Source organism: Oryctolagus cuniculus, chromosome 2 (assembly GCF_964237555.1).
Source record: "Oryctolagus cuniculus chromosome 2, mOryCun1.1, whole genome shotgun sequence".
NCBI lineage: Eukaryota > Metazoa > Chordata > Mammalia > Lagomorpha > Leporidae > Oryctolagus > Oryctolagus cuniculus.
The window spans coordinates 131313164-131339152 of NC_091433.1; the positions used below are offsets into that span (position 1 = coordinate 131313164).

Here is a 25989-nt window from a genome sequence, read left to right on the forward strand (position 1 = left end):
GGGCCCGTGGGACCCAGCCCAGTGCACCGCGATCCACAGGGCACGGGCACTAACCCAGCACCCATCTCCCTCGTCCCCACCCTTCTCCATCAGGGGCCAGGATGGATGAGGCAGAAATACAGGGAGCTTCCAGCTGCTGAAACTTGAGGGCAGTCAGTCCGTTAGTGAACAGGAAGAAGAGAGAATGGCCCCAGCCCTCCCCAGCCCCTGCGTCCTGCAGGGTGAGCCCTCTGGCCCCCTCACCCCACCCCCGTGAACTGGCGGTGACAGCAAGTAAGACAGTTACAGGTGGCAAGATGTGGGGCTGGGACCACCCCAGCCCATGTCTCACCCGCGGGGGCCAGCCACTTCTTTCCAGAGTATCTCGTGTCCACGGTGCTGTCACTGAGCAGGGACCAAGTCTCGGCCCGGCTCTGTCCCCCACCTGCCACGTGGTTAGGGCACAGCCCCAGGAGGGACGGGAAGAACTGGGGTGAGGGCACCAACCTGGGTACTCCAAACCCATCCCGGCTCTCACCACCCTTGGCAGCTGGGCACAAAGCTCAGACAGGGCTGCCAGGTCTCGGGGGACTGTCCCTTCTCACCACCTCGCAGGCAGGGCTGGGAGTCCCCAGACTGGCCTGCCAGACCCACCTCCGTATGTTCCCAGAGCACTGGGGGCCTCCGCCCTCCCCACCCTCAATCCCCAGGATCCAGCCCAGCTCTCGTGCAGCCTGCGGTCGTGTAGGTTCCCGAGTGCTCAGCAAGCTCAGGTCTCTACGCTGGGACAGTGCTGGGCCCCAAGACGGTGCTCTCCGCCCCTCTCGCCACTGAGCCCCCACACAGGGCTGGGTCCCAGGGGACGGGCTCAGGGCATGGCCAGACATCTGCTGTGATTGTGCCCGGCTGCCTTGACCACCAGAGAAACTCCAGAATCTCTGCCACAGGCAGGTGTCCAGGAGCCAACCCGTGAGGCATTGCACCCTCCCAGGGGCCACTGCTGCAGGCCAGCCACCCTCGCTGGGGTCCTCGCTCAACAGGCCAGGCAGAGGCAAAGAAAGAGAGCTGAGGCGTGCACAGGACTCGGCGAACTCCGTCTGCTCACTCACAGATGATGGAGCCTTTGCGGGCCCAGAGAGGGAGAGTGACTGGCTCCAGGTCACACAGTGACTACTTAGTGTCAACTAAGACAAGAGCTCATGTCCCCTAACTTCAACCCAGGGCTCGCTCTCTCGCTCTCTCTCTCTCCCTCTCTCTCGGAACACTAACTCTTGCGTCACTAAGGCCCTGCTGGGCGTGGGGACAGAGAAGCACTGGACTCTGGGGCGAGGCCTCGGCGATGGCGTGGGGCAGACCCTGCGCTGCACAGCCGGGAGCCACGCAGGGCAGGGCGTCCGGCCCGGCATCCTCACTCCCCCACAGAGCGCCCTCCTGCGTGGCCAGGGCTGGGCCCCTCACCAGCCAGTGCATCCGAGTCCAGCAGGATTGGGGTGGGGTCCAGCGGCGTGGCGGGCGGGTACAGGGGCACAGCTCCAGGCAGCGGCGTGTAGGATACCTGCAGGACCAGCGAGGCCTGGAAGACACAGAGGTGGGCAGCAGGTGAGCACACTGGCTCTGGCCACTGCCACCCCGCAGCCTTCCTGTCCGCGAGGACTGTGCCTCTGACAAGGCTTGGGTTTGTAGAAGGCTGTGGCAAAGCCCTTTCTCCCCCACCAGGGGCCCATGAGCACTGCCGGCTGGTAAAGAGCACAGAATCTGGGATGGGGCTCCACCACCAGGAGCCTTGTGATCTGGGCAAGAGCGGTACCGCCCTATACCTCAGTGTCCTCGCCTGTAAAATGGGCACAGCAGTGGCCATGGCCCCTTCCTCACAGGGCCGGGTGAGAACTAAGTCAGCTGGTGGAGCACATCCTATAAACAAAGCAGGGATCCACTCCCTCCTGCAAGATTCTTCGCTCCCAGCCTAGGCCCGACTCCAGCACAAAGGCCAGTGGCCCCTCTGCCTAGCCCGGGCTCTTCCTCCCCTGCCTGTCTGCAGACAGCTTCTTTGCTCTGCTCTGCACGGGGCCACGCAGCACTGAGGAGGCCTTGACATCCCTCACCCTGCTGAGTCCCCTTGCTGAATAGCAGCATCCCCAGCCAAGAGGTCCGTGCCAGGTCACCCCCTTCAGGTGCAGGGGGAAGGTGCCCAGCTTTCACCCCACCCCCACCCTGAGCCCCAGGGAGAAGGCGCAGGCTAGCAGCTCCCTAGCCTGGCCTTCCTGGGCCAGCAGGCCTGCTGCAACCCCGCAAGCCTCCTGTGAGAGCCATTTTGTCTTTCTTTTAAATATAAGTAATACGTACTTAAGAAAGCTTGGGGAGTCCAAAAACCTTGTTAAAGAAAAATAATTCAAAATCAAGCAAAATGGCCCAGAATTCCCTCACTCTTCACACTTTAGGGTCATGCTTACCAATCTTTTTTTTTTTTTTTTAAGATTTATTTACTTGAAAGTCATAGTTACACAGAGAGAGGAGAGGCAGAGGGAAAGAAAGAGGTCTTTCATCGCTGGTTCCCTCCCCCAGATGGCCACAACAGCCAGAGCTGCGCTTATCCGAAGCCAGGAGCTTCTTCTGGGTCTCCCACGTGGGTGCAGGGGCCCAAAGACTTGGGTCATCTTCTACTGCTGTCCCAGGCCATAGCAGAGAGCTGGATCGGAAAAGGAGCAGCTGGGACTAGAACCGGTGCCCATATAGGATGCCGGTGCTTCAGGCCAGGGCTTTCACCCGCTGCGCCTCAGCACCGGCCCCTGCGCTTACCAATCTTTTTAAAGAAACAGCGCCCAGCTGTGCTGCCTGTTTGTCTTTTGCTTCATGCTTGAAGGTCAGGCCACCCTCCCCGCGGGTCTGGGCAACCAACAGTCAAGCACGCATCATCTTCCACCCTGTGTTCCAGCAATGCGCACCGGGCGTCGCCACCGAGACCCTGGAGCAAACCCTGTCCCTGCACTGCAGAACCTGCGGGCCTTGGAAGCATCCAGCTCTCAGGCTCCAGCCCTCCCGATCTGTGCCTGGACGGGGGCAGCCTGCTAAGCGAGGGCAGAGCCAGGACAACAGGGCTCAGAACCCTGAGAAAGGACCGGAAGCAACCAGGATCCAGTAAGCCCCAGATCCAAGCCAGGGCCACAACCAGCCCTGTAGGGTTCTCAGCCACCACCAGGTGTCGCCACTCGTGCAGCAAACCCAGGCGGGAAATGCCCAGCCTCCGCAGAACCCCCAAAGGGCTGCCCCTGCTCCTGGAGACGCCAGCTCAGGGAGCCTGGGTAGGTCTCTCCACTCCAAGGCAAGTTAGGCTCTCTGGAGAAATAACTAATTCCATGGCTAGGGCAGGGGAAATACAAGATGAGCCTGAGCTATTTCTTTGGGACAGAAAGCAAAGAAGTGCTTAATGAAAAGAACATACACATCAGCTCTCAGGGGCTCCACCGGCCAAATCAGGAAATGTTGAGCACAAGACGAATAACAAAATAACAATAGTAACAGGTTAATCACTGAATAAAACAGAAATGCATGATCCATATTGAGACGGATGATAGGTAGATGGTAGACGGAGAGATATATGATTGATAGATGAGAGACAGATGAATAATAAATTAATGGATAGATAATTGGTAGATGGAAAAATGAGATATATGATAGATGGTAGATGGAGAGAAATGTGATTGATAATGAATAATAAATTAATGGGCAAGTATATAGGTAGATGATTTGTAGATGGATTAAGTGATAGATTAGATATAAATAGATGGCTGATAGATGGATAGATAGATATGAAGGAGACAAGAAGAGACAGTTTCTCTTTGGGGTGGAATGCAAACTGATTAGTGTGAAAAATAACTCATTTATAATATCACCAATTAGCAGCTGTCAAAATAATCAATTTGGGGCTGGCACTGTAGCAGAGCGGGTAAAGTAGTCACCTGCAGTGCCAGCATCCCATATGGGCGCCAGGTCAAGTCCCGGCTGCTCCACTTCCAATCCAGCTCTCTGCTATGGCCTGGGAAAGCAGTGGAAGATGACCCAAGTCCTTGGGTCCCTGCACCCATGTGGGAGACCAGGAAGAAGCTCCTGGCTCCTGGCTTCGGATCAGCTCAGCTCTGGCCATTGCAGCCAACTGGAGAGTGAACCAGCGGATGGAAGACCTCTCTCTCTCTCTCTCTCTGCCTTTCCTTCTCTCTGTATGCTCACTCTTTCAATTAAATAGATAAATCTTTTAAAAATAATCAATTTAACCATAAAAAAATAGCTGTTACAACTCCTAGTCAACAGTGGGTTAGGAACAGGATCTTTCAGATGTGAAGAATTCCCATGGAATTTCTCCTTGCTGGAAAGGGGAGCAGAGGAATGATTGGTGCACATCCAGTAAGTGCTAGTTCAATCAAATGATGAGGGTGACAGTGAAGCAAGGAAGCCACTCCAAGTCTCACCACTGGACAGGGTACACAGATGTCATCACCTGTGTCACATTCTCACCAACAATGCACAGCCTACATCTAGTTCCAAGGAAACACCAGACAACCCATGTTGAGGGCCATTCTACAAAATAACTGGTCTGTGCTTCCAGAAGCACCACGGCCACAAGGCCATAAAAGTCAAGGGAAGACTGGGAAATTAGCCCAGGCACAGGAACATTAAAGAGCCAAAGCAGCTAAACACAACACACAATCCTTTGCTGGCTCCTTTCGCTGCAAAGACATTGTTGAAACAGCAGACAGCCAGGAGAGGTCCCTGGCTCAGATGAATATACTGCATCCCAGACGTAGTGGGCTAAGCCTCCGCCTGTGGCACTGGCATCCCACGTGGGCACCGGTTCATGTCCTGATTGCTCCTCTTCCAATCCAGCTCTCAGCTATGGCCTGGGAAAGCAGTAGAAGACGGCCCAAGTGCTTGGGTTCCTGTACCTGCGTGGGAGACTCAGAAGAAGCTCCTGGTTCCTGGCTTTGGATCAACCAAGCTCCAGCCATTGCAGTCATTTGAGGAGTGAATCAGCAGATGGAAGACCTCTCTCTCTCTCTCTCTCTCTCTCTCTCTCTCTCCCCCTCTCTCTGTCTATAACTCTACCTTTCAAATAAATAAATAAAATGTTTAAAAAAAAAAAAAAGATACTGCATCAGTGGCCATCTCCTCGTTTGGAGGACTGCACATCTGTAAGGGGATGTCCTTACTCAGAGAAATACACCCAACACCTGGGAAGATGGACCAGGGGTTGGCAACTTGGTCCCAATGGTATAGGACAGAATACTCTTCATACCATTCTTGGCGAATTTTCTCTAAATCTTAAATTACACATATAAAAGGTTTTTTTTTAAGATTTTATTTTTACTTATTTGAAGTTACAGAGAGGGGTAGAACCAGAGAGAGAGAGAAAAGTCTTCCATCTGCTGGTTCACTCCCCAAATGGCTGCAACAGCCAGAGCTAAACTGATCCAAAACCAGGAGCCAGGAACTTCTTCCAGGTCTCCCACACAGGTGCAGGGGCCCAAGGACTTGGGCCATCTTCTGCTGCTTTCCCAGGCCATAGCAGAGAGCTGGATCAGAAGTGGAGTAGCCGGGACTCGAACCAGTGCCCACATGGGATGCTGACACTGTGGGCATGGGCTTTAACCCACTGCACCACAGCACCAGCCCCAACAAAAGGTTTTAAAAATCTGAGAAACCTGCTTCTGCTGTAACCGTAAGAATCTTGCCTAGTGGAGACAAACGAAGCCCTCACGCAGGGTCCAGGAGCTGGACACAGTTAGGACCCACAATGAAACTCACAGGCCTAGTGCCAAAAAGAAAATAGGAGTCCCTTATTCAGAAACTGTTAAGTTCAAGATGGCAACAGCAGAGGATAAAGCCGAGCGTGGCGACAGCCCAGGGGCCAGCCTGTGGGGGTCCTGGTTTTGCGGGCAGGTGACAGTGAAGGACTGGGAGCCTGCCAGATGTGTCTGGCCTCACACACACACACACACACACACACACCGCTCCTGAGCCCTTCACAATCACATTTACACATCCGGCACCTGCTAGGGCCAACTACCGTTCATGACACTGGGGATAATTCTATGAACAAAACAAAGGCCGTGTTCCCGTGACGCTAATGTCTTGGCAGAAGAGACTGACCAAAAATAACAAGCAAAATAAATAAGTAAAAATAAAATACAGGGGCCAGTGTTGTGGTACAGTGGGTTAAGCCACCGCCTGTGACACCACATCCCATATGAGTGCTGCTTCCAGTCCTGGCTGCAGCTCTTCTGATCCAGCTCCCTGCTAATGTGCCTAGGAAAGCAGTGGAGGATGGCCCGAGTGCTTGGGCCCCTGCCACTTGTGTGGGAGACCTGCATGAAGTTCCAGGCTCCTGGCTTTGGCCTGGTCCAGCCCTGGGCTATTGAGGCCATTTGGGGAGTGAACCAGTAGAAGGAAGATCTCTCTCTCTCTCTCCCTCCCTCCCTCCCTCCCTCCCTCCCTCTCTAACTCTGCCTTTCAAGTAAATAAATGAATCTTTGTTATAGATCCTCACCAAGGATCTATAGGGATACGGGACTTGCCCATGGTTCCCACCAGGGTCGGGATGCCCTAGCTTCACCATGACAGCAAAACTCAGCCCCTCAGGGCCGGCGCTGTGGCCGAGCAAGTAAAGCTGCCACTTGTGCTGGTGGCATCCCATATGGGCGCTGGTTTGAGTCCCAGTTCCTCCATTTCCAATCCAACTCCCTGCTAATGCACCTGGGAAAGCAGCAGGGGATGGCCCAAGTGCTTGGGCCCCTGCACCCACATGGGAGATCCAGATGAAGTTCTTGGCTCCTGGCTTCAGCCTGGCTCAGCCCCAGCCATTGTGGCCATCTGGGGAGTGAACCAGTGGAGGGAAGATCTCTCTGTCTCTGTAACTCTGCTTTTCAAATAAATAAATGTTTAAATACACACACACACACACACACACACACACACACAACCCCAGTCCCCTTCTCCTGACAACTAGAATTGAGGTTCCCCTCCTACAGCATGAGTGTGAGCCCTGTGCATTCCCAGACCACACACTCTCTGGCTCAGGCCCCTAATGGGACCCTCCACAGTAAGGGCCCCACCCGAGAGCCCACTCCCCGGGTCTTGAGCCATAGCATCACTGTAGGTTACCACACCACACGGCCACATCAATCACATGTCCAAAACATGGCACCCCCGGATGGTGTAGCCTCCGCCACCCATATATGTCAGCTTGGGGTCCACCGTCAACGAGATCCACAGAACCTGGGCTCCTGCCTGCCCTCCACACTCAGAGGGCTCAGGAAACCACAGGCCAACCAGGCAGACTCTCCCAGGCCGGGTGCTGGGGTCCTCTGCCCAGCTCCTTTTTCTCACAGGCTGTCTGCATGGAGATGTCCATCTCTGAGCTCTGCAAGACCAAGCCGTAGACCAGCTCCTGCCCCTCCCTCTGACACACACTGAGCAGTGGGCAGGCAAGGTCTGGTGTGCCTGGGCCTGCCTTGCTCTTCCCACAGGCCCCGCAGAAGCTGGGGCGCGGCTAGCTGTGGACGTTCACGACGCCAGAAGAAAGCCCAGGGATTCATCAGAGTGTGGCCCTAGCTCGCTGCCAGTCTCTGCTCCCGGTGGTTGGACACTCTGGGCCCAGTGCACAGTGAAGTAGGCGGCCCCCTCCTGAGATCAGGGGAGAGCACCAGCGGAACGGCCGACCCAGAGTGCCTCCCTCGCCAGCTGCCCTGAGGTCTAGAATTGCTCCATGAGTGCTCTGTGCCTGTCCGGCTGGGTTTGGACCTGGCCGGGATCCCGGGAGGGGTAGCTCCAGAGGCCCAGGAAGTCCTTGGCTCTGGGCAGTGTTAGCAGATGGAAGGGCTCCAAGGAAGGACGGGCTCAGTGGACACGGCACTGAACCAGAATGTTCTACCAGCAGGCCTGGTCTGAAAGGGGGAGGGGGGGGAGGGTTCTCCTAGGAAGTGGCCTCTCCCCATCCAGGAAGCAACGCAGCCATCACAGGCCTCAGTGACCTTGGGAGCAAGTCAGACCGGAGTGCAGCGAGCCAGGAGTCCATTCCAGTCCCTTCCGCCGCGGGCAGTTCAGGAGATGCGCTCTGGGGCACGTCCCTGTTCACCAAGTCACTGTGCTGTCCTCTTTTCCCTGGGTCTCAATGCTCAGTGAGGTTCCATTGAGCTTGGTCCAGACTGGTCACTTCCTCACTCGCCCACCCAGGCCACCAAGGGCCCCAGTGTCCACACACACACACACACACACACACACACCACAGGACTCTGCAGCTCCATGCTATCACAGATGACTCAGGATCCAGAACCCCCAGGTCTCGTCAGCAGGAAGTGACTTCCAGATCAATGGTTCCCGGGGCATCCTGGGAGGTGGGGCAGACCCAGAGGGAAGGTCACGAATCTCAGGGACCAGGAAGAATGAGCCCTGAGGGCTATATTTAGCTCACTAAAAATAACAGGAGCCAGAGATGAGGCCGGGAATTGTCTGCCTGACCTGAGAGAGCCCTGGGAAGCTGGGGGCTGGGGCAGGCAGGACAATGCAGGAAACGGAAGGGGGTCCAGCAGGTCCTGGGAGCAGGGGAGTGGGCTGTCTGTCCCCCTTCCCTTGTGATCTGTGACCCAGGTGACTCAGAGAGTGTACTGTCCGGTGAGGACGGAGTTCTGCTGGGGAGCCTGGGGAAGCCACGGAGCGACTGCGTAGCTTGGCCTAGGCAGGTGAGCGAGACCCGGGGCAGGCCGAGCTGATGTGAGGCCAGGGCTTCCCTCGCCCCTCCCACCTCTCCCAGTCCAGTGTCCCTCCTGGCCCCCCGAGCTCTGTCAGGGAAGGAGAGGCCTGGCCCCTGAGAGCTGGAGTCTGACACAGCTCTGGCATCCAAAAGGCCAGGCGTTGAGAGGAAGCCACCAGGCCAGGCCACAGAGCAGGGCCACCAGGCACTTACCCCCGTGGGCTGCTGCTTGGCGTCCAAGAGCGGGGCATTGAAGCTGGCGGACAGGCTGGGTGTGGCGAGGACCTCCCGCAGCGGGACCTTGGCCTCCCCCAGGAACCTGACGAGAGACAGAAGTTGAATGGAGAAACTTCACCCAGTGCACCCTGGCTCTTCCCTGGAACCTTCGCCACCACCATGCCAGGTGGAGCTGCCTGGCCCAGTAGGACGTGCACCCCCTGACCCTGACCCTGCACTCCTACTGCCAGTCACTGCCAGTCAAGCCCCTGGGGAGACATCTAGACATGTCCCCTTCCCAGGGTCGGGCTTGACCCCTTTCTGACCCTCCCTGAGGCCCAGCCACGCCCCTCCCCAACCCAGCTGAGGACTGGCTCCACATCAGACCCCACAGTCCTCCTGGAACACCTCACCTGCGCTGCTTCTGCCCTGCAGCAGCCCCCATGGCCCACGTCTACAGGGCACCTCTCCTGGTTTCCCAGGACCTGACCCACAGTGATTCCAAAAGAAACGTTTGCATCTTCGGGACAGGGCCATGGGAGACAGGCACCCACAGACACCTGAGGGGAGGGAGCCCGCTCCTGGGCAGGCTCTCAGCATGAGGGTGAAGGGAGTCTCAAAAGGGCCCTGGGTGGGGCTGGCGTGTGGCACAGTGGGCTAAGCCTCCACCTGTGGCACCAGCATCCCATATGGGTGCTGGTTCGAGTCCCAGCTGCTCCTCTTCCAATCCAGTTCTCCGCTATGGCCTGGGAAGGCAGTAGAAGATGCCCCAAGTGCTTGGGTCCCTGCACTCATGTGGGAGACCCAGAAGAAGCTCCTGGCTCCTGGCTTCAGATCAGCTAGCAGCCCACTGGGCCTCTCCCTCTCTCTGTGGCCCTACCTTGAAACTGTTAGGTAGGAAATTAGAAATTAGCCTGTGAATGTGAGAGAGAGGCCTGAGGGAAACAAAGCCTCTGCAGTATCTCACCGTGAAGCAGCCTGGGATTTTACACTACAAAGTCCTGCCCAGACCCCTATAACTTCACGGTGGTCTCAGCCTTGCCCCCCAGAAGAATCCTCTCTCCTTGCACCAAATGGGTTACCTGCCCCGAGGACATTGACGATAAAACCTTCACACCTTCCTCCAGGGCAGGCTCCACTGCCCAGGGCCAGGTGTGCTCCACAGTCTGACAGCACTGAGTAGTGAAACCTTGGGAGGAATTTCACCTAATGCACACTCAGCAAGCCCTTTGTTCTGGAGGAGGAGGAGGAGGAGGAGGAGGAGGAGGAGGAGGAGAAGGAAAAACTGGACCCCTCTCCCTTATAAGCCCCAGGTGCATTCTCTCCATTGACCGTGTAAGCTTGCTTTCCCGGTGTGAGTGACTGGGCACTCTCTCTCGGATTCTGTCGCATCCATTCTGACGGACGTCCCACCCCATTAAACCTTGCTACCTTGCTTACCACTACTCTCCGTCTCACGTCTGAATTCTTTCTTTCACGAAGACAGGAAACTATCCCACTAGTCATTGCTAACAAAATAAATAAAATATTTAAAAAGAAAAAGAAAGGGGCCCGAGGGAAAGGGGCTGTTCCTTCGCCAAGAGTCAAGAATGCTGCGCGCTCTGCACCTCGGTGGCGGCAGCGCCAACAGAGCAAAGCCTGTCCCCCTGGGGTCTGCTCCCTGGGCGTGAGGCCCGCCCCGCCCCACACTTCGAGGCAGGAAGCCCCGCCGGGCCAATGAGCAGCCACAGCTGCATTCCTGGATGCATAAGGAGTACATGATTTGTTCCCTGGGATCAGCAATTTGAACATGGGGTCTTCACCACCCCATGAGATAAACCTGCACCCTTGGTTACAATGAGGTACCTGTCCCATGCAGTAGGATGACATTTATAAACACACACACACCAGAAAATAAGAAGAGCTGGCCAGGATGCGGGAAAACTGGAAGTCTTGTGCACTGCTGGTAGGTACAGGGGAAGGGTGCAGTCACCATGGGAAATAGCATGGCAGGGTGCCAGTTCAAGTCCCGGCTGCTCCACTTCTGATCCAGCTCTCTGCTGTGGTCTGGTAAAGCAGTAGAAGATGGCCCAAGTCCTTGAGCCCCTGCACCCACATGGGAGACCCGGAAGAAGCTCCTGGCTCCTGGCTTTGGATTGACCCAGCTCTGGCCATTGCAGCCATCTGGGGAGAAAACCAGTGGATGGAAGATCTCTCTCTCTCTCTCTCTCTCTCTGCCTCTGCCTCTCTTTAACGCTGCCTTTCAAATAAATAAATAAGTCTTAAAAAAAAGAGCACGGCAGGTCTTCAGAGGGTTCAACAGGGAGTTACCGTGGGACCTCTCACCCCACTACTGAGCATGTGCTGGAAAGAGCCGAAGTCAGCGAGTGGAGCAGACGTCTGCACACCCGCGTTCCTAACAGCACCATTCACATCATTCACAGAGCAACCAAGTCTCTAGGGAGGACGAATGGCCCAGCAAAGCGTGATAAATACAGACTATGGAAGATCATTCAGTCTTAAAGAGGAAGGGAATTCTGACACACGCTACGACATTGATGAACCTTGTGGACATTATACCGAGTGAAATGGGCCTGGAGGAAAAGGGGAGATGCTGTTTGATAGTACTTACGCGAGGTAGTGACCGAATGTATAAGGCAGGATGCAGAACGTGGCCGCCAGGGCTGGGCAGGGGGCAGCAGGGGATGTGACTGCTCAGGGGGCGCAGCCATTCAGTTTGGGAAGAGGAAAGTTGGGAGATGGAGGGTGGTGATGGCTGCACAACACTCTGAACACACCTAAAGCTACTGAGCTGTACCAGGGGTCTTCAAAAATCCATGGAAAACACAGATTATGGAAAAAAAAAAAAAAAAAAGCATGGGTTTCAAAATCTTTGGCCAAAAGTGAACTTCTCGTTCGATGTTTCCATGAATTTTTGAAGTACACTTAAAAAAAATTGTTTAAAATGAGTGGGCACTGGGTGCAGTGGATAAAAATCTCTGGGCTTGAGGGTCAGCTCTTCTGAGCCTGCTTTTCTGCTGAGGCACACCCCAGGAGGCAGTGGGTGACGGCCCTACTACTTGGGTCCCTGCCACCCACAGGGGAGACCCAGAGTGCGTTCCAAGCTCCCGGCTTCAGCCCGGTCCAGCCCTGGAGGTTTCGGGCATTTGAGGAGTGAACTAACAGTTGGAAGATCTCTATATATCTGTCTCTATCTCTCTCTCCCTCGGGCATTTGAGGAGTGAACTAACAGTTGGAAGATCTCTATATATCTGTCTCTATCTCTCTCTCCCTCTGTTTCTGTGCCTCTCAAATAAATAATAAACAAAAATGTAAATACCCAATAACTGCAGAATACATATTCTTTCAAAAAAAAAAAAAACTGGCTAAGACGGCAGATTCTGCTGCGGATATTTTACCACGCACACAAAATATTGCGCTGGCTGCTTATACGGGTTTCTCGCCAAGAAGATCCGCCTCTCGTGGACCAGCAGCCTGTCACCTTACAGGTGCCCTTGCAAGCAAGACAACTTTTCTGATGTTCTTTATAGGAGGCCGTTCAGTGCTACCTATTCGGGGGTCTAAAACCCCTCGTTTTCTAAAACGTGAGCTGCTTGGATTGAGATGCCTTTGAAGACGTAGATTCCGTGCATCACAGTTCACTGAGCTCTGGCTCCTGAAGCACGCCGTGCCAGAGGCCTCTGCTGCCAGAACGTGTCCAAGATCAAAAAGCCCAGCCTGCAGGTGGAGGGGACCCATGAGTTCACAGGACACCAGCAGGCAGAGTCGCCCCATCCTCCAGGGGAAAACTGGGGCGCACAAGGGGACCTTGCGGCCTGGCCCTAGGCCTCGCGTCTGCAGATTCGCTGGGCAGCGTGGAGCTTTCTGGCCTGGGAGGTGGGTGGGGATGGAGGCTGGAGCTTCAGCTGGGGAGCCCTGGAGACTGCAGGCAGAGTGGAGCACCGACCAGGGCAGGCCTCCCCTACCGCCTGGGCCGGGAGAATTCCCGGAAGTGGGGCGCCGAACAATGGGAGGAAATGCAGAAGGCCATGCTGGCCCCACCCCTGCCAGCCAGGGCACCTCCGGGCTGCGGCCAGCAGTAACCCTTGTTATTTCCTCCTTGTATCTCTCCCTCACCAGAGGTCCTGGGGCCAGCCCCTCCCCCAAGGGAAAGCAAAGGCTTGGGGCTGGCTGCCAGAGGCTCCATAAGAGACAGTCTGTGGGATGGAATTCGGATAAGACAGGAGGCCAAGGGCAGCACAGAGCCTTCAGTGCAGAGGTGCGAAGGCCCTGGGGCTACTCCGCAGTGGTCTGCCCACTTCACAGAGGATGGAGGAGATGCCCTCTAGAAATGATGGGCACCACCCAGTGGCTGGCCACAGGATTCAATGGGGGCCAAATAAGAGGAGGGGAGGCCTGGGGGCCCCACACAGGGCCCTAGCTACCAAGAGCCTGGCCAGGGGGAAGGAAACCCAGGGTGGACCCTGGCCCCCAGCCTCCCCAGACCTGGCCGTCTCTTGGTTCTCTTTTGTGCTGGAGTCACTGGGATCTGGGGGCTGAGAGTCGCTGCCACACAGAGGAAAGAGAGGTCAGCAGTGGGCACAGGGGAGGGGAGCAGCTGGTGTGGGCTGTTTTTAAAGTTTACTCTTTTTAAAGTCTATTACTAGGGCCGGCGCTGTGGCGTAGCAGGTAAAGCTTTGCCTGCCACACAGGCATCCCATATGGGCACCAGTTTGAATCCCAGCTGCTCCACTTCTGATCCAGCTCCCTGCTAATGCACTTGGGAAGACAGCAGAAGATGGCCCAAGTGCTTGAACCCCTGCACCCATGTAGGAGACCTGGAAGAAGATCCTGGCTCCTGGTTTTAGACTGGCTCAGCTCTGGGGGTTGCTGCCGTTTGGGGAATGAACCAGCGGATGGAAGATTCATTCTCTCTCCTTTCTCTCTGTAACTCTGCCTTTCAAATAAATAAATAAATCTTTTTAAAAAAATAAGCATTTTGCACAGCAGTTTAAAACACCAGTTGGGGTGCCCACATCCCATATCCGAGTGCCTGGTTTGAGTCCTGGCTCCTCTGCTTCCAATCCAGTTTCCCACTAATGCGCACCCTGGGAGGCAGCAGGTGACGGCTCAGGTTGTTGGATCTCTGCCAGTCACATGGGAGACCTGGCTTCTGGCTCCTGGCATGGAGCTAGTGCAGCCCTGGCTGTTACGGACATTTGAGGAGTGAAACAGAAGATGGGAGATCTCTGTCTCTCTCATCTTTCTTTCAAATAAATAAGAAATAAATTAATTTTTCAATGTAAGGTTATTAAATTATTCAAAAATGTAAACTGTCATACAAGACAGACTATGGAAATGTTCCACATTAAAGGAGGCCATGGAAGTCTGAGGACTAAATTCAATGTGGGACCCTACAGGTATGCTGAGGGCAGAGGGAAGGGGGGAATATTATAAAAAAAAATGATTGGGTCCATTGACGGGACTGGAACACAAACCATAGATTTAAAGTATGAAAGCCGCTTAAATTTACTCAAGTTAATAACTGTACTGTGGTCATGTGAAAGAATATTCCTATTCTTAAGAAAGACACTCTGAGTATTTAGGGGTAAGAGGCCATGATGAATAGAACTTATCCTCAAATTGGGGGGCAGAGAGACAAAGAAGAAGAGAGGAGGAGGAAGAAGGGAAGGGAGAGGAAAGAGGGGAAGAAGAATAATAAAACAAATGGAGTAAAATGTTAGCGACAAGTGTATCTCAGGGAAGGGTCCATGGAGGTTTTTTGAACTATTTTTGCAACTTTCTATAAGTCTGAAATTATTCCTTAAATGCTGCAGTAGGGGCACCATGTGTCAGTTGCTCATTCTTTATCTTTGAAACCAAGAGAGCAATGTGTGGACTAGAACTCTGAGAGTGCGTGCTACAGCTCAGCTCAGCGCAGCTCAGGGCAGGGCCCCTCCTTAGATTCCCTGGGTCAGGAAATGAGCACACACACAGGGGAGCCCCGCCTGCCCCAGCTGTGCGTGCCTGGCACTGAGGGCCAGGAAGTGAGGGACACCAGCACATTCCATCCCCTGAGCCCTCCGGCCTCTGGCAGCCTTCCTGCCAGGATCTCATTCCCCAGGGGGCTGCCCAGGGGGACTCAAAATAGTTTTCCACTTCAGTCCTGAGGAAGACAAAAGAAAAATCCCTCTGAAATCCAGGGATGTCCTGGATAGAATCCAGGGCAAAATATAGTTATTAAAAAAAAATCCTTGAAAATAAGGATATGGCTGATGCTTTTGAGCCTGCTGAGAACAATGGGATGGAGAACTGAAAATATTCTCATCCACAACAGTCTGCTAGGGCTCCAGAAAGGGGGCGGCAACTCAGCCATGCCTACTTGACCAACTTTAACAATGGCAAATCATGGCTCTGCCTTTGTGACTGTGTGCCCATTCACACACTGGGTGCTCATGCCCCTGGGAGGGTGCACTGGGACAGAGCAACTGACAGGTGATAGGAAGAAAAATATTCCCCGGATATAAAGCAGACCAAGGGTTAATATTCCTCATAGGCCAACGCCGCAGCTCACTAGTCTAATCCTCCACCTTGCGGCGCCAGCACACCGGGTTCTAGTCCCAGTCGGGGCGCCGGATTCTGTCCCAGTTGCCCCTCTTCCAGGCCAGCTTTCTGCTGTGGCCAGGGAGTGCAGTGGAGGATGGCCCAGGTGCTTGGGCCCTGCACCCCATGGGAGACCAGGATAAGTACCTGGCTCCTGCCATCGGATCAGCGCGGTGCACCGGCCGCAGCGCGCCAGCTGTGGCGGCCATTGGAAGGTGAACCAACGGCAAAGGAAGACCTTTCTCTCTGTCTCTCTCTCTCACTGTCCACTCTGCCTGTCAAAAAAAAAAAAATATTCCTCATAAAGTCCCAAATATGCTCAGATTCCTCTAACTGACAAGAAAAAGATGAACAACTCAAACATAAGGATGAGTTGTTAGCAGAGAGAGCACACATGGGCCACAAGCGTGAGGAAAGATGCCCACCTCAGGGAAACACAAAGTGCAGGAAACCTTTCTGTTGTTTTTGACACTGATGGGTAGCTTAAACCAGGACATTTTTAAAAAGCAACTTGGCAGAACCAACCAAGAGTTTATAGGCTTACACCCAGTAACCCCGTTCCTAAGGCTGCATCTGAAAGCCAGCACAGCATAAGGGACCAGCGTTGTGGCACAGCAGGTGAAGCCCTGATTAGGAAATAGGTTCAGAGAGACCCAGGTCACAGGCAGTGGCAGGATAGGACCCTCAATCGCATGCCACTGTCCAGCCCCAGCCCAGCACTGGTAGACGCCTCGGGGGGACTTAGAGCACCTGCCCCTCCCAGGACAGAACCCCCCAAGTCGCATCAGCACACTCTAGGTGTGGGTGATGGGCACCAACCAGCCAGCTCCCCACGCCCCCCACAGCACCCCTCCAGGTAGCGCTGCTGCCCTGCAGGACTGGAGGCAGGCTCCTCCTCCCAGGAAAGCGCCACCTGCCCTCAACAGATGAGGCTCACCACCATGGCAGGCACCAGGCCACCCTCACTTCCACCCTGAGGCACCAAAGCCTATCCAGGAGGCAGCCCCTAAGTCAGAGGCTCCCCTCCTCACGGTGTCCCCGGCAGCCTGTGTGGCTGCCCTTGTCTTCTCAGCAGAGTCTGGGCCATCCAGCAGCATCCACTAAGCCATAGGCTGCCCGTAGTAACTGAGGTCTCACCCCTTTTCAAGCCTTAGCTGGTGAGAGGGTCAGCAGGACTGGAAGTGCCTGGGCAGCACAGGGGGACAAGGGAAAGGGACAGGGCAGGCAGAACTCGCATGAGCACCGTGCTGTGGCAAGTTCCTTCCATGTGCTTTTGCACTTGACTTAATACTCCCTAAGAATGGAAGAAACAGAGGCTGGGGATGCTGGGGAACCGCCCACAGCTACACGCCTGTTGTGCCTACACCCAGCTCTTCTCGAGGTCCACACTCATAACACTGGACCAGCCCATCACTCAGTGCGGGATGGGAGCGGGAGCCACTGAAGGAAGGAGGAGAAGGTGTGTTGGCGCTCAGGGAGCTCCTGAGCTGCCGCCTGGGCCCCCCGCCAGGTGCAGGTGCCACGACTGACCCTGAGACCATGCGAAAGATGAAGGCAGGCAAGTGTCTGTGTGTAGGTGAGAGGCCCCTTCATGCCCCACTGGATAAAGTCAACAGGTTGCTAAAAGGGAGTGAGTGGATCCCACTATGTCAAAGCAAAGGCTACTGCCAATACCTAGAGAGAAGCTCTCTTAAAAGTAACCATGTGCCTCCTAGTGAGGCTAGGGATATCCCAGGTGTCCTTATACTGCTTGATTAAAGCAAGGGGGCGAGGGGTGGGCCATTGTTACAGCACAGCTGGTTAACATCCCGCCTGCAGTGCCGGCATCCCATATTAGATCACTGGTTTGAATCCCAGATGCTCCACTTCTGATCCAGCTCCCTGCTAATGCATCTGAGAAAACAGCAGAAGATGATCCAAGGGCTTGGGCTCATGCACCCACGTGGGAGACCTAGAAGAAGCTCCTGGCTCCTGGCTTCAACAGTTGTAACCATTTGGAGAGTGAATCAGCTGATAGAAAAGTCTCTCCTCTCTCTCTCTGCTGTTTGTTTCATTGGTTAGGTTGACAGCATTATCAGAGATTCCATTTAAAACTGCCACGGAACTGAATTCATTTAATGCTTTTCCTTTTCTTTCAAAATTTAAAATGTCACGTAGTCACTCTTGTCACCCCGGGTATGATTCCAATGTTCACGGTTTTAGGGTTTTAATGTTTCTAGTCTCTGGTGCTTTTTCTCCCTTTTCGTGCATAGAGAGGAAGCAGTGGGAGTTCTGGGGTGGAGCCCTTACAGAATTGCCTTGCAGGGCCCCTGCCCCACCTCTGCATCTTCCAACAGGCTGCTGTCCAGGCTGCAGCCTCATCCGCTGCTGGAGCCACACCCTGGTCCTGTCACTTCCTCACCTGCTGGTGCTGCCTTGACTGCCTCTCATATTCTTTTTTTTTTTTTTTTTTTTTTTTGACAGGCAGAGTGGATAGTGAGAGAGAGAGAGAGACAGAGAGAAAGGTCTTCCTTTTTGCCGTTGGTTCACCCTCCAATGGCCACCACGGCTGGCGCGCTGTGGCCAGCGCACCACGCTGATCCAAAGCCAGGAGCCAGGTGCTTCTCCTGGTCTCCCATGGGGTGCAGGGCCCAAGCACTTGGGCCATCCTCCACTGCCTTCCCGGGCCACAGCAGAAAGCTGGCCTGGAAGAGGAGCAACCAGGACAGAATCCAGCGCCCCGACCGGGACTAGAACCTGGTGTGCCGGCGCCGCTAGGTGGAGGATTAGCCTAGTGAGCCGCGGCGCCGGCCTGCCTCTCATATTCTTCAGATACAGATCTAAGTTTAAATTTCAATTCAGTTTAATCACAATCTAATTTTTTATTTTATTTTAAAGATTTATTTATTTACTTGAGAGGCAGAGTTACAAAACAGAGACAGAGGGAGAGACAGAGAGAGCGGTCTTCCTTCTGCTGATTCACTCCCCAAATGGCCCCAGTGGCCAGAGCTGGGCCGATCTGAAGCCAGGAAGGAGTCAGGGGCTTCCTTCGGGTCTTGTGGGTGCAGGGGCCCAAGGACTTGGGCCATCTTCTACTGCTTTCTACTGCAGGCCATAGCAGAGAGCTGGATGGGAAGAGGAGCAGCCGGGACTAGGTCAGTGCCCATATGGGATGCTGGCACCACAGGCGGTGGATTAACCCATTGCACCAGTGAGCCAGCCCCCACAATTTAATTTTTAATCAGTAGAAATGCAAAACTGCAAAAGTGTTTGAGAAAATAAAAAGAAATTACACTGAGGAGCAGGCATCTGGCACAGCAGCTAAGACACTGCTGGGAACACATCCAGTCCATATAGCAGTGCCTGCGTTTGAGTCCCAGCTCCGCTGCTGACTCCAGCTTCCTGCTAATGTGCACTTTGGGAGGCAGCAGGCAAAGGAGCAAGAACTTGGCTTCCTGTCACCCACATGAGGGGCCAGGATTGAGTCCTAAGCTCCTGGCTTCAGCCTGACCCAGCCTGGCTACTTCAGGTATTTGAGAGTAAGCCAATGGATGAGATTCTTTCTCTCCCCTCCCCGCCTCTCAAATAAATAATTTTTTAAAAACCCGAAATGCATACCTTGTTGAAAACATTACTCTGAGGTAGTTATAAAACAGAAATTTCTGGTAAATTGGAAAGATCCGTGAATTAGCTTTTCTGCAAATTGACGTTTGAAGAACTGACATGTAGCCCACTGGCTGTGCAACGAACTAGTCATGCTGGGAACTGGTTCTCAGGTAGCTGGCTGCCTGCAGGAGCTGCAGGGCACCCTCAGAGGCCAACAGGAGGGCCCCAAAGTTCAACGCACACACACACACACACACACACCAGCCTCCAGCCCCTGGGCGGCCCTGCCCTAGCATCCCCCCGAGGCCGGTGGGCTGTGAATGATTAATGTGCCCCAGCCTCTGCTCTCACGCGATCTGTGCATGGGGCTGCACCACTGCTGAGTGCGGTCCAGGAAGTGAACATGCGTGTCCTCTTCCAGGTGCCCTGCAGTGGCCAGACTCACCTGCTCTGCTCCTTCGGTTCTCTCAAAGGCCGCAGCAGCAGGAGAGCTGAACTCTGCAGGACTCAGTACCCCTGGGACTCCCAGGGGGCTCGGGGACATCAAGCAGGACACCGGGACCTGCCCTCCAATCACAGCTGCGCCATCGCTTACTTGAGGAAGCTGCTCAGTCCCCTGGAGCCCCAGATTCCCCGTGAGCGCAACAGCAGCCCATCCCCTCTTCCTGCAGCACAGGCAGCGCTCAGCTTTACCCATGGCCAAGGTCCTGAGGCCACAGCCAGGCTTTCCCTCAGCACCGCCTGGGCCAGGCCCAGATTCTGGAACCCACACCCACCACAACCCTACCTGCACCTTCGAGCCATGGAGTCGCCCTCTGGCCCCCCTCACCTGTTCCTCCCCATCTTCTCATGGTCTTTGACCACCACATGAAGCTCAGAGGTCTGGTCCAGGGGAGTGCCCTTGAGGTCCCACTCGAAGCCCTTGAAAGAAAACAGAAAAAGCATCTTAACCTGTGGCCCTCGAGGAGAAGAGACCGTGTTTCGGCCACTCTCATGCCTCTAGGCCTCAGAGCAAACCCTGGGTGCATGAGAGAGATTAGTGAATACTAATCATTCACCCCTGTCCATGAAAGAGTCTAATGGGGGGGGGCCGACACTGTGGCGCAATAGGTTAATCCTCCACCTGTGGCGCGGGCATCCCATATGGACACCAGCTCGAGTCCTGACTGCTCCTCTTCCAATCCAGCTCTCTGCTGTGGCCTGGGAAAGCAGCAGAAGATGGCCCAAGTACTTGGGTCCCTGCACCTGCATAGGAGACCCGGAAGAAGCTCCTGGCTTCAGATTGGCACAGCTCTGGCTGTTGCAGCCATCTGGGAAGTGATCCAGTGGATAGAAGACTCTCTCTCTCTCTCTCTCTCTTTCTCTCTCTCTGTCTCTTCCTCTCAATGTCTGTAACTCTACCCCTCAAATAAATAAATAAATCTTTTTTTTTTAAAGAGTCTGTTGGATGGATGGATGGATAAATGGATGGATGTAAGGGAGGGAGGGAGAGAGGGATAGAGAGAAGGGAAGGAGCAAGGGAGGGATGGATGGGATAGGATGGAAAGGCAGAAGAGAGGGAGGGGGGCAGGGAGGGAGGAGGGGATGGAGGGAGGATGGATTGGAGTTCCAGAGCTTTAGGGGAGATGATGAGAGATGACAGCAGAGGAAGACAGAAGAAGGCAAAATTTTCACTGCCCCCTCTCTCAAGTCAATTCTAATCCATCCCCAAGAAGCCAGGCCAGGTGAGTCTTCAGGGTCCTCAGGGACCAAGTCACCGCGTTCTTCCTGAAGTCAAGGCTCTGGCGGGCAGCACGGGTTAGGCCCAGCCCGAGGCCCCACGACACTCGTCAGAGCGAGGCTCCTGTGCATCCCCCAACCCCACGTGAGGCAGCCAGGGCTTCCGAAGGACCCCACAGGAGCCACGTGTGCAAGCTGATGAAGGGTACAGAGAGCCCTTGGCAGCCAGGGAGGGCTTCAGGAGGAGGTGGACTTTGGACAGGGAGAAGGGGCTGTGTGAGGGAAAGGGACAAGAGAGCCCAAACACCCTCTGCCTGGCCGGCCAGAGCCAAGGGAAACAGACAAAGGTTCCCCGCTCCACTCCCGGTCACACCCACACACACAGGACATGTCCCCATTGTCCCTGTGGCCCAGGCCCCAGTGCAGGGGGATTGGGGGGCACTGGGCACTGAGAAAGCCAACTGCTCTGAGAGCCCCCAGCCTGTCCTGCAGGGGGCAGGGTGGCTCCCATACCTCATTCCACACAGGGTTCACGCTGTTCTTGATGACCTTGGTTCTCTTCTTCACCCCTACGAGAGAGACACAGGGAAGTGAGGACACGCGGCCCACCCAGTACCTCCCACCAGGCAGCTTCCATCTGAGATCTGTACTTTTGCTCAGCGGGTTTGCCTGAGAATCCCATCAGTCTACGACTAAGGCCCAGTGCCCAGCACACGGCTCCTCCCTTCCTCTCCCTCACCTGCATCTCCCTCCCCCTCTCTCTCCCTCCTCCTTCTCCCTCTCCCTCTCTCCCTCTCCCTCTACCTCCCTCCCTCCCTCAGCCCTAGGACCACAGAACAGCAGCTTCATCAGAAGCATTCATTGAAAAGGAAACCCGTCGTTTGCATCTTCTTAATGAGCTTGCTATTGCCATTTTTGACCTTCTAGAAAAAGGGTTTTTCTGCTAAGTGTTCTGATTCTAAAAATGAAGTCTTCTGAGAAAATACTTCTTTTATTTTTTAAAAAATATTCACCAGCTCAAGTAGCTGGGTTCCTGTCACCCACGCAGGAGATGCAGATTGGGTTCCAGGGCCCTGGCTTGTGCCTGGCCCCAGCGATTGTGGGCATTTGCAGAATAAACCAGTGGATAGAAGATCTCTCTCTCTCTCTCTCTCTCTCTCTCTCTTTCTCTCTCTCTCAAAAGAAATGTAAAAAGGAAACAACCATCTCCATAAATTGTCTGGTTCCACTTGTACAAAATGCCCAGAGTGTGGCCCCTGGTGACAGAAAGCAGAACAGTGGTTTCCTGGGGTTGGAGGACCACAGGGAAGCACAGGGATGGGAGTGAGTAAGGAGTGGGTGAAGGGTTCTGTCTGGGGAGATGACAATGCCCCAGAACTAGAGTGGTGATGGGCACACAGCACTGCCACCTGAAGCCACCTACACTGTACACTGCTAGTTAGAACAGTGAGCTCCCTGTGAATTGCACTTGCACTCAAACAAACCCTGCCCCACCCTGGGGCTGGTGTTGTCACACAGCGGGTTAGGCCATCGCCAGAATCTCAGCTGTAGGCCATAGCCAGAATCTCAGCTGCTCCACTTCTGATCCAGCTCCTTGCTAATGCACCTGGGAAAGCAGCAGGGGATGGCCCAAGTGCTTGGGGCCCTGCACCCACGTGAGGACACCCAGAGAGAGTTCCAGGCTCCTGGCTGCAGCCTGGCCAAGCTCTAGCCATTGAGGCCATATGGGGAGTAAATCAGTGGATGGAAGATCTCTCTCTCTCTCTCTCTCTCTCCCCCCCCCTCTCTTTCTCTCTGTCTCCTCCCCTCTCTCTAACTCTGCTTTCAAATAAAATGAATAAATATTTTTGGTTAATAGAATTTTTTAAACTTTTTTTTAATAAATATAAATTTTGAAAGTACAACTTTTGGATTATAGCGGTTTTTCCCCCCATAACCACCCTCCCACCCACAAACCATCCCATCTCCTACTCCCTTTCCCATCCCATTCTTCATTAAGATTCATTTTTAATTATCTTTATATACAGAAGATCAACTTAGTATATACTAAGTAAAGATTTCAACAGTTTGCACCCACACAGACACAAAAGTATAAAGAAATGTTTGAATACTAGTTTTACCACTAATTCTCATAGTACAACACATTAAGGACAGAGATCCTACTTGGGGAGTAAGTGCACAGTGACTCCCATTGTTGATTTAACAACTGACACTCTTATTTATGACGTCAGTAATCACCCGAGGCTCTTGTCATGAACTGCCAAGGCTATGGAAGTCCACAAAATCCGACATTATTTAGACAAGGCCATAATCAAAGTGGAAGTTCTCTCCTCCCTTCAGAGAAAGGTACTTCCTTCTTTGATGGCCTGTTAAAAATAAATAAATTTTTAAAAACAAAACAAAACCCCCTCTCTGCCCAAGGCCTTGAAGAGGCTCTGAGAGGTACAAACTCCTGTGGGAGGGTGGGAGGGGCAGGTCAAGGGGGCAGGCAAGGGGTGTGGATGCATTTGGAGGAGAGAAACAGCAGAGAGAGCACAGAGGAAAATCCTGGGAAAGGAACGTTTGAGGGAGCGAGACAGAGAGGACTCGGTAGATTCCGTGGCAGCCACTTGAAAACAGGTGTTCAGCCTACTCCAGTCTCCCCAGACATGTTAAGGCAGGGCCAAAGAGAGATCTTCTACCTGCTACTTCACTCCTCAAATGCCTGCAACAGCCAAGGCTGGGCCAGGCCAAAGGCAGGTGCTCTGAACTCAGTCCAGGTCTCCCACATGGGTGGCAGGGACCCAAGTACTTGAGCCATCACCTGCTGCTTCCCAGGGTGCATATGAGCAGGAAGCAGGATTGGAAGCAGGAGTAGGACTGAAACGCAGGCATTCCAACATGGGGCGTGGGTGTCCCAGGCAGCGGGCTAACCACAGTGCCAAACCCCTGCCCTTACCCAAGACCCTCCTGGGAGCAGGGGAACTCGCTCCCATGCCCCTCCCTCTTGTGGTTACAAACCACTGATACAGAGACCGTGGCTTTGGGGATGACACTGACCCCGTGGACACTCAGGGCCACAGTTCTCAAACTTCTCAGTCACAGGGCTGCAGTCTCAAAAGGCACCCCCAGGAGCCTGTATTGGGGAGGCTGTGTCTTTTGATCTTGACCGCATGCAAAATGAAAATGGAGGCATTTTAAAGTATTTAGTCATTAGTTTAAATAATAAGCCTGACATATGTTAACATGAATGATATATTTCTATAAAAAGTAAAGAGTTTCCAAAACAAAGGGAAACAAGAGGAGGCACTGCCTTGCATTTTTGTGACACTCTCTACTGCCTGGCTGGGTTCTGATGTCTACCTCTGCATTCAGTCCACTGCGATGTCTCACTCTGGTTGTCTCTGAGGAAAACCCAGCCAGATCTAGAGCTGGAAGTGGAGGCGTATTTTAATGCACTTTCAAATCATTGCAAAGATCTGTGGCACTATGTCTAAATTCAACATGTAGTAGTCCTCATCTTCCTTAGAGGTAAATCACAATGTAAAATCTGAAACTAAGCCCATAAATACGCCGTGGCCTGTGACATTAAAACCCATCACTGTCCTACTTGTACTTTGGACAGATTTTCATCCATGTGTGATTCTGCGTCACCTACAATCGGGCATTTGGATCATTTTTGTGCAGTGAGTTATGAGGATCTCCCAAGAGTTCACACATTTATTTTACAATACCAAAAACTCAGCTTCACTAATCTCACCATTAATCTTATCACAAAATATCTTTAATTGCTGGGAAGCTGGAAGCTGGTGTTGTGGTGAGTGGGTTAAGCCACCACCTGTGACTCAGGCATCCCACCCTGGAGCACCAGTTCGAGTCCCAGCTACTGTACTTCGGATCAAGCTCCCTGCTCACATGCCTGGGAAAGCAGTGGGAGATGGCCCCAGTGCTCAGAAGCCTGCCTCCTACCTGGGAAACCCTGATGGAGTTTCAGGCTCCCGACTGGACCAGCCCTAGTTGTTGCCACCATTTGGACAGTGAACCACTGAACAGAAGATATCTCTCTGTCTCTGTCTCCTCCCCCACTCCCCACCCCCAATCACTCCACCTTTCAAATAAATCTTTGAAAAAGTACTGGGAAGGTAGAAGACACAAACTTTCTAAAATTCCAGTTTTGCTTGAAAGTTCAAATTTTATCATTGGCAACCAGTGGTGGATGGCAGCTATATTCTTTGGAGTGACAGACTCCCTTATTCATGTGCACGAAAATACCTGCTACATGCCCAGTGAATAGTCAAAAATACTCATTCTTGCAAGCAAAAAGAGCAGCCCATGCCCTCCCCAGGCACGCGGCCAGTTCAGCTTGTGACTCAAGCAGCCACACATGTGCTTCTCCTAGCAGCACGGTCCTCAGAGTCGTTACAGGTAGAACTCTGCAGGCGGAAGACATGAAAGGAGATGGCCTGGAAGGGCACCAGCTCCACGCCTGCCTGGCTAAGCTGCGCGGACGCCTCCCGCAACCTCGGGGAAAGCTTATCCCCCTCCCGTGCCTCTGCTCCCTCGGCAGCAAACTGATGAGAAGCGCCCACTGCATAGGTTTCAGGGACACATCTAGGCTCCCCTCCCCTGCCAGGAGTCACATGGAAAATTCCATCTGCAGCCTCTGTTGAGGTGTCCACGAGGAAACTCATTTCCTAGTGCTCCCAGCTAGCATTCCCAGAGCAGGATCTGGGTGTCAACTCCAGGTCCAGTGTCCACCTCCTGCCTTCCCAAGTCCTGCTTAGAGGGGCCCACTCTGGCACGCCCTGGATGCCCTTAAGGGAGGTGTCACCAAGGGGCTCGCCTGCCCCACAGAGGAACAGGAGTAAAAGCAAACAGAACCCAGCACAACCAAACGATTTACAGACGCCATGGAAAGGGAAGACATAATCGTTAATCAGGAAACAGTTTCTTTGTATCATGGATTTAGACCTGTCCTGACCCTGAGGACTAAGTGGTCTTGAGAGAGGGGGCTTCACTGGTGTTGTGTAACAAATACCACAGTTCCAGGTGGAGGGGAGCCCGAGGCTCACGTTAGGGGGAGGGAGAGGACCGTGTCCTCCCTCTAGCCCTCTCAGCAGAACTGGGGACCCACAGGCATCCTTGAGAACCATGCGGAAGCCCTGGGGTGCTCCTCCAGGCTGAACGCA

General features: G+C 53.8%; 1 protein-coding gene across 20 annotated transcripts in view; it reads right to left on the minus strand.

The window, feature by feature from the left end:
- DYSF (dysferlin) overlaps positions 1 to 25989 on the minus strand; it is a 190146-nt gene that overhangs the window by 145610 nt on the left and 18547 nt on the right. For 11 of the 20 annotated variants that reach the window (XM_051842769.2, XM_002709777.5, XM_002709775.5 and 8 more), the window contains exons 2-6: positions 21335 to 21390; positions 19932 to 20023; positions 8933 to 9038; positions 1438 to 1552; positions 332 to 424 (exon numbers count right to left, since the gene is read on the minus strand). In XM_051842769.2, the coding sequence (XP_051698729.2) occupies positions 332 to 424; positions 1438 to 1552; positions 8933 to 9038; positions 19932 to 20023; positions 21335 to 21390 (462 nt within the window). The remainder of the gene's footprint in view (positions 1 to 331; positions 425 to 1437; positions 1553 to 8932; positions 9039 to 19931; positions 20024 to 21334; positions 21391 to 25989) is intronic. The other 9 variants (XM_002709783.5, XM_002709780.5, XM_002709778.5 and 6 more) reach the window with 1 other exon arrangement.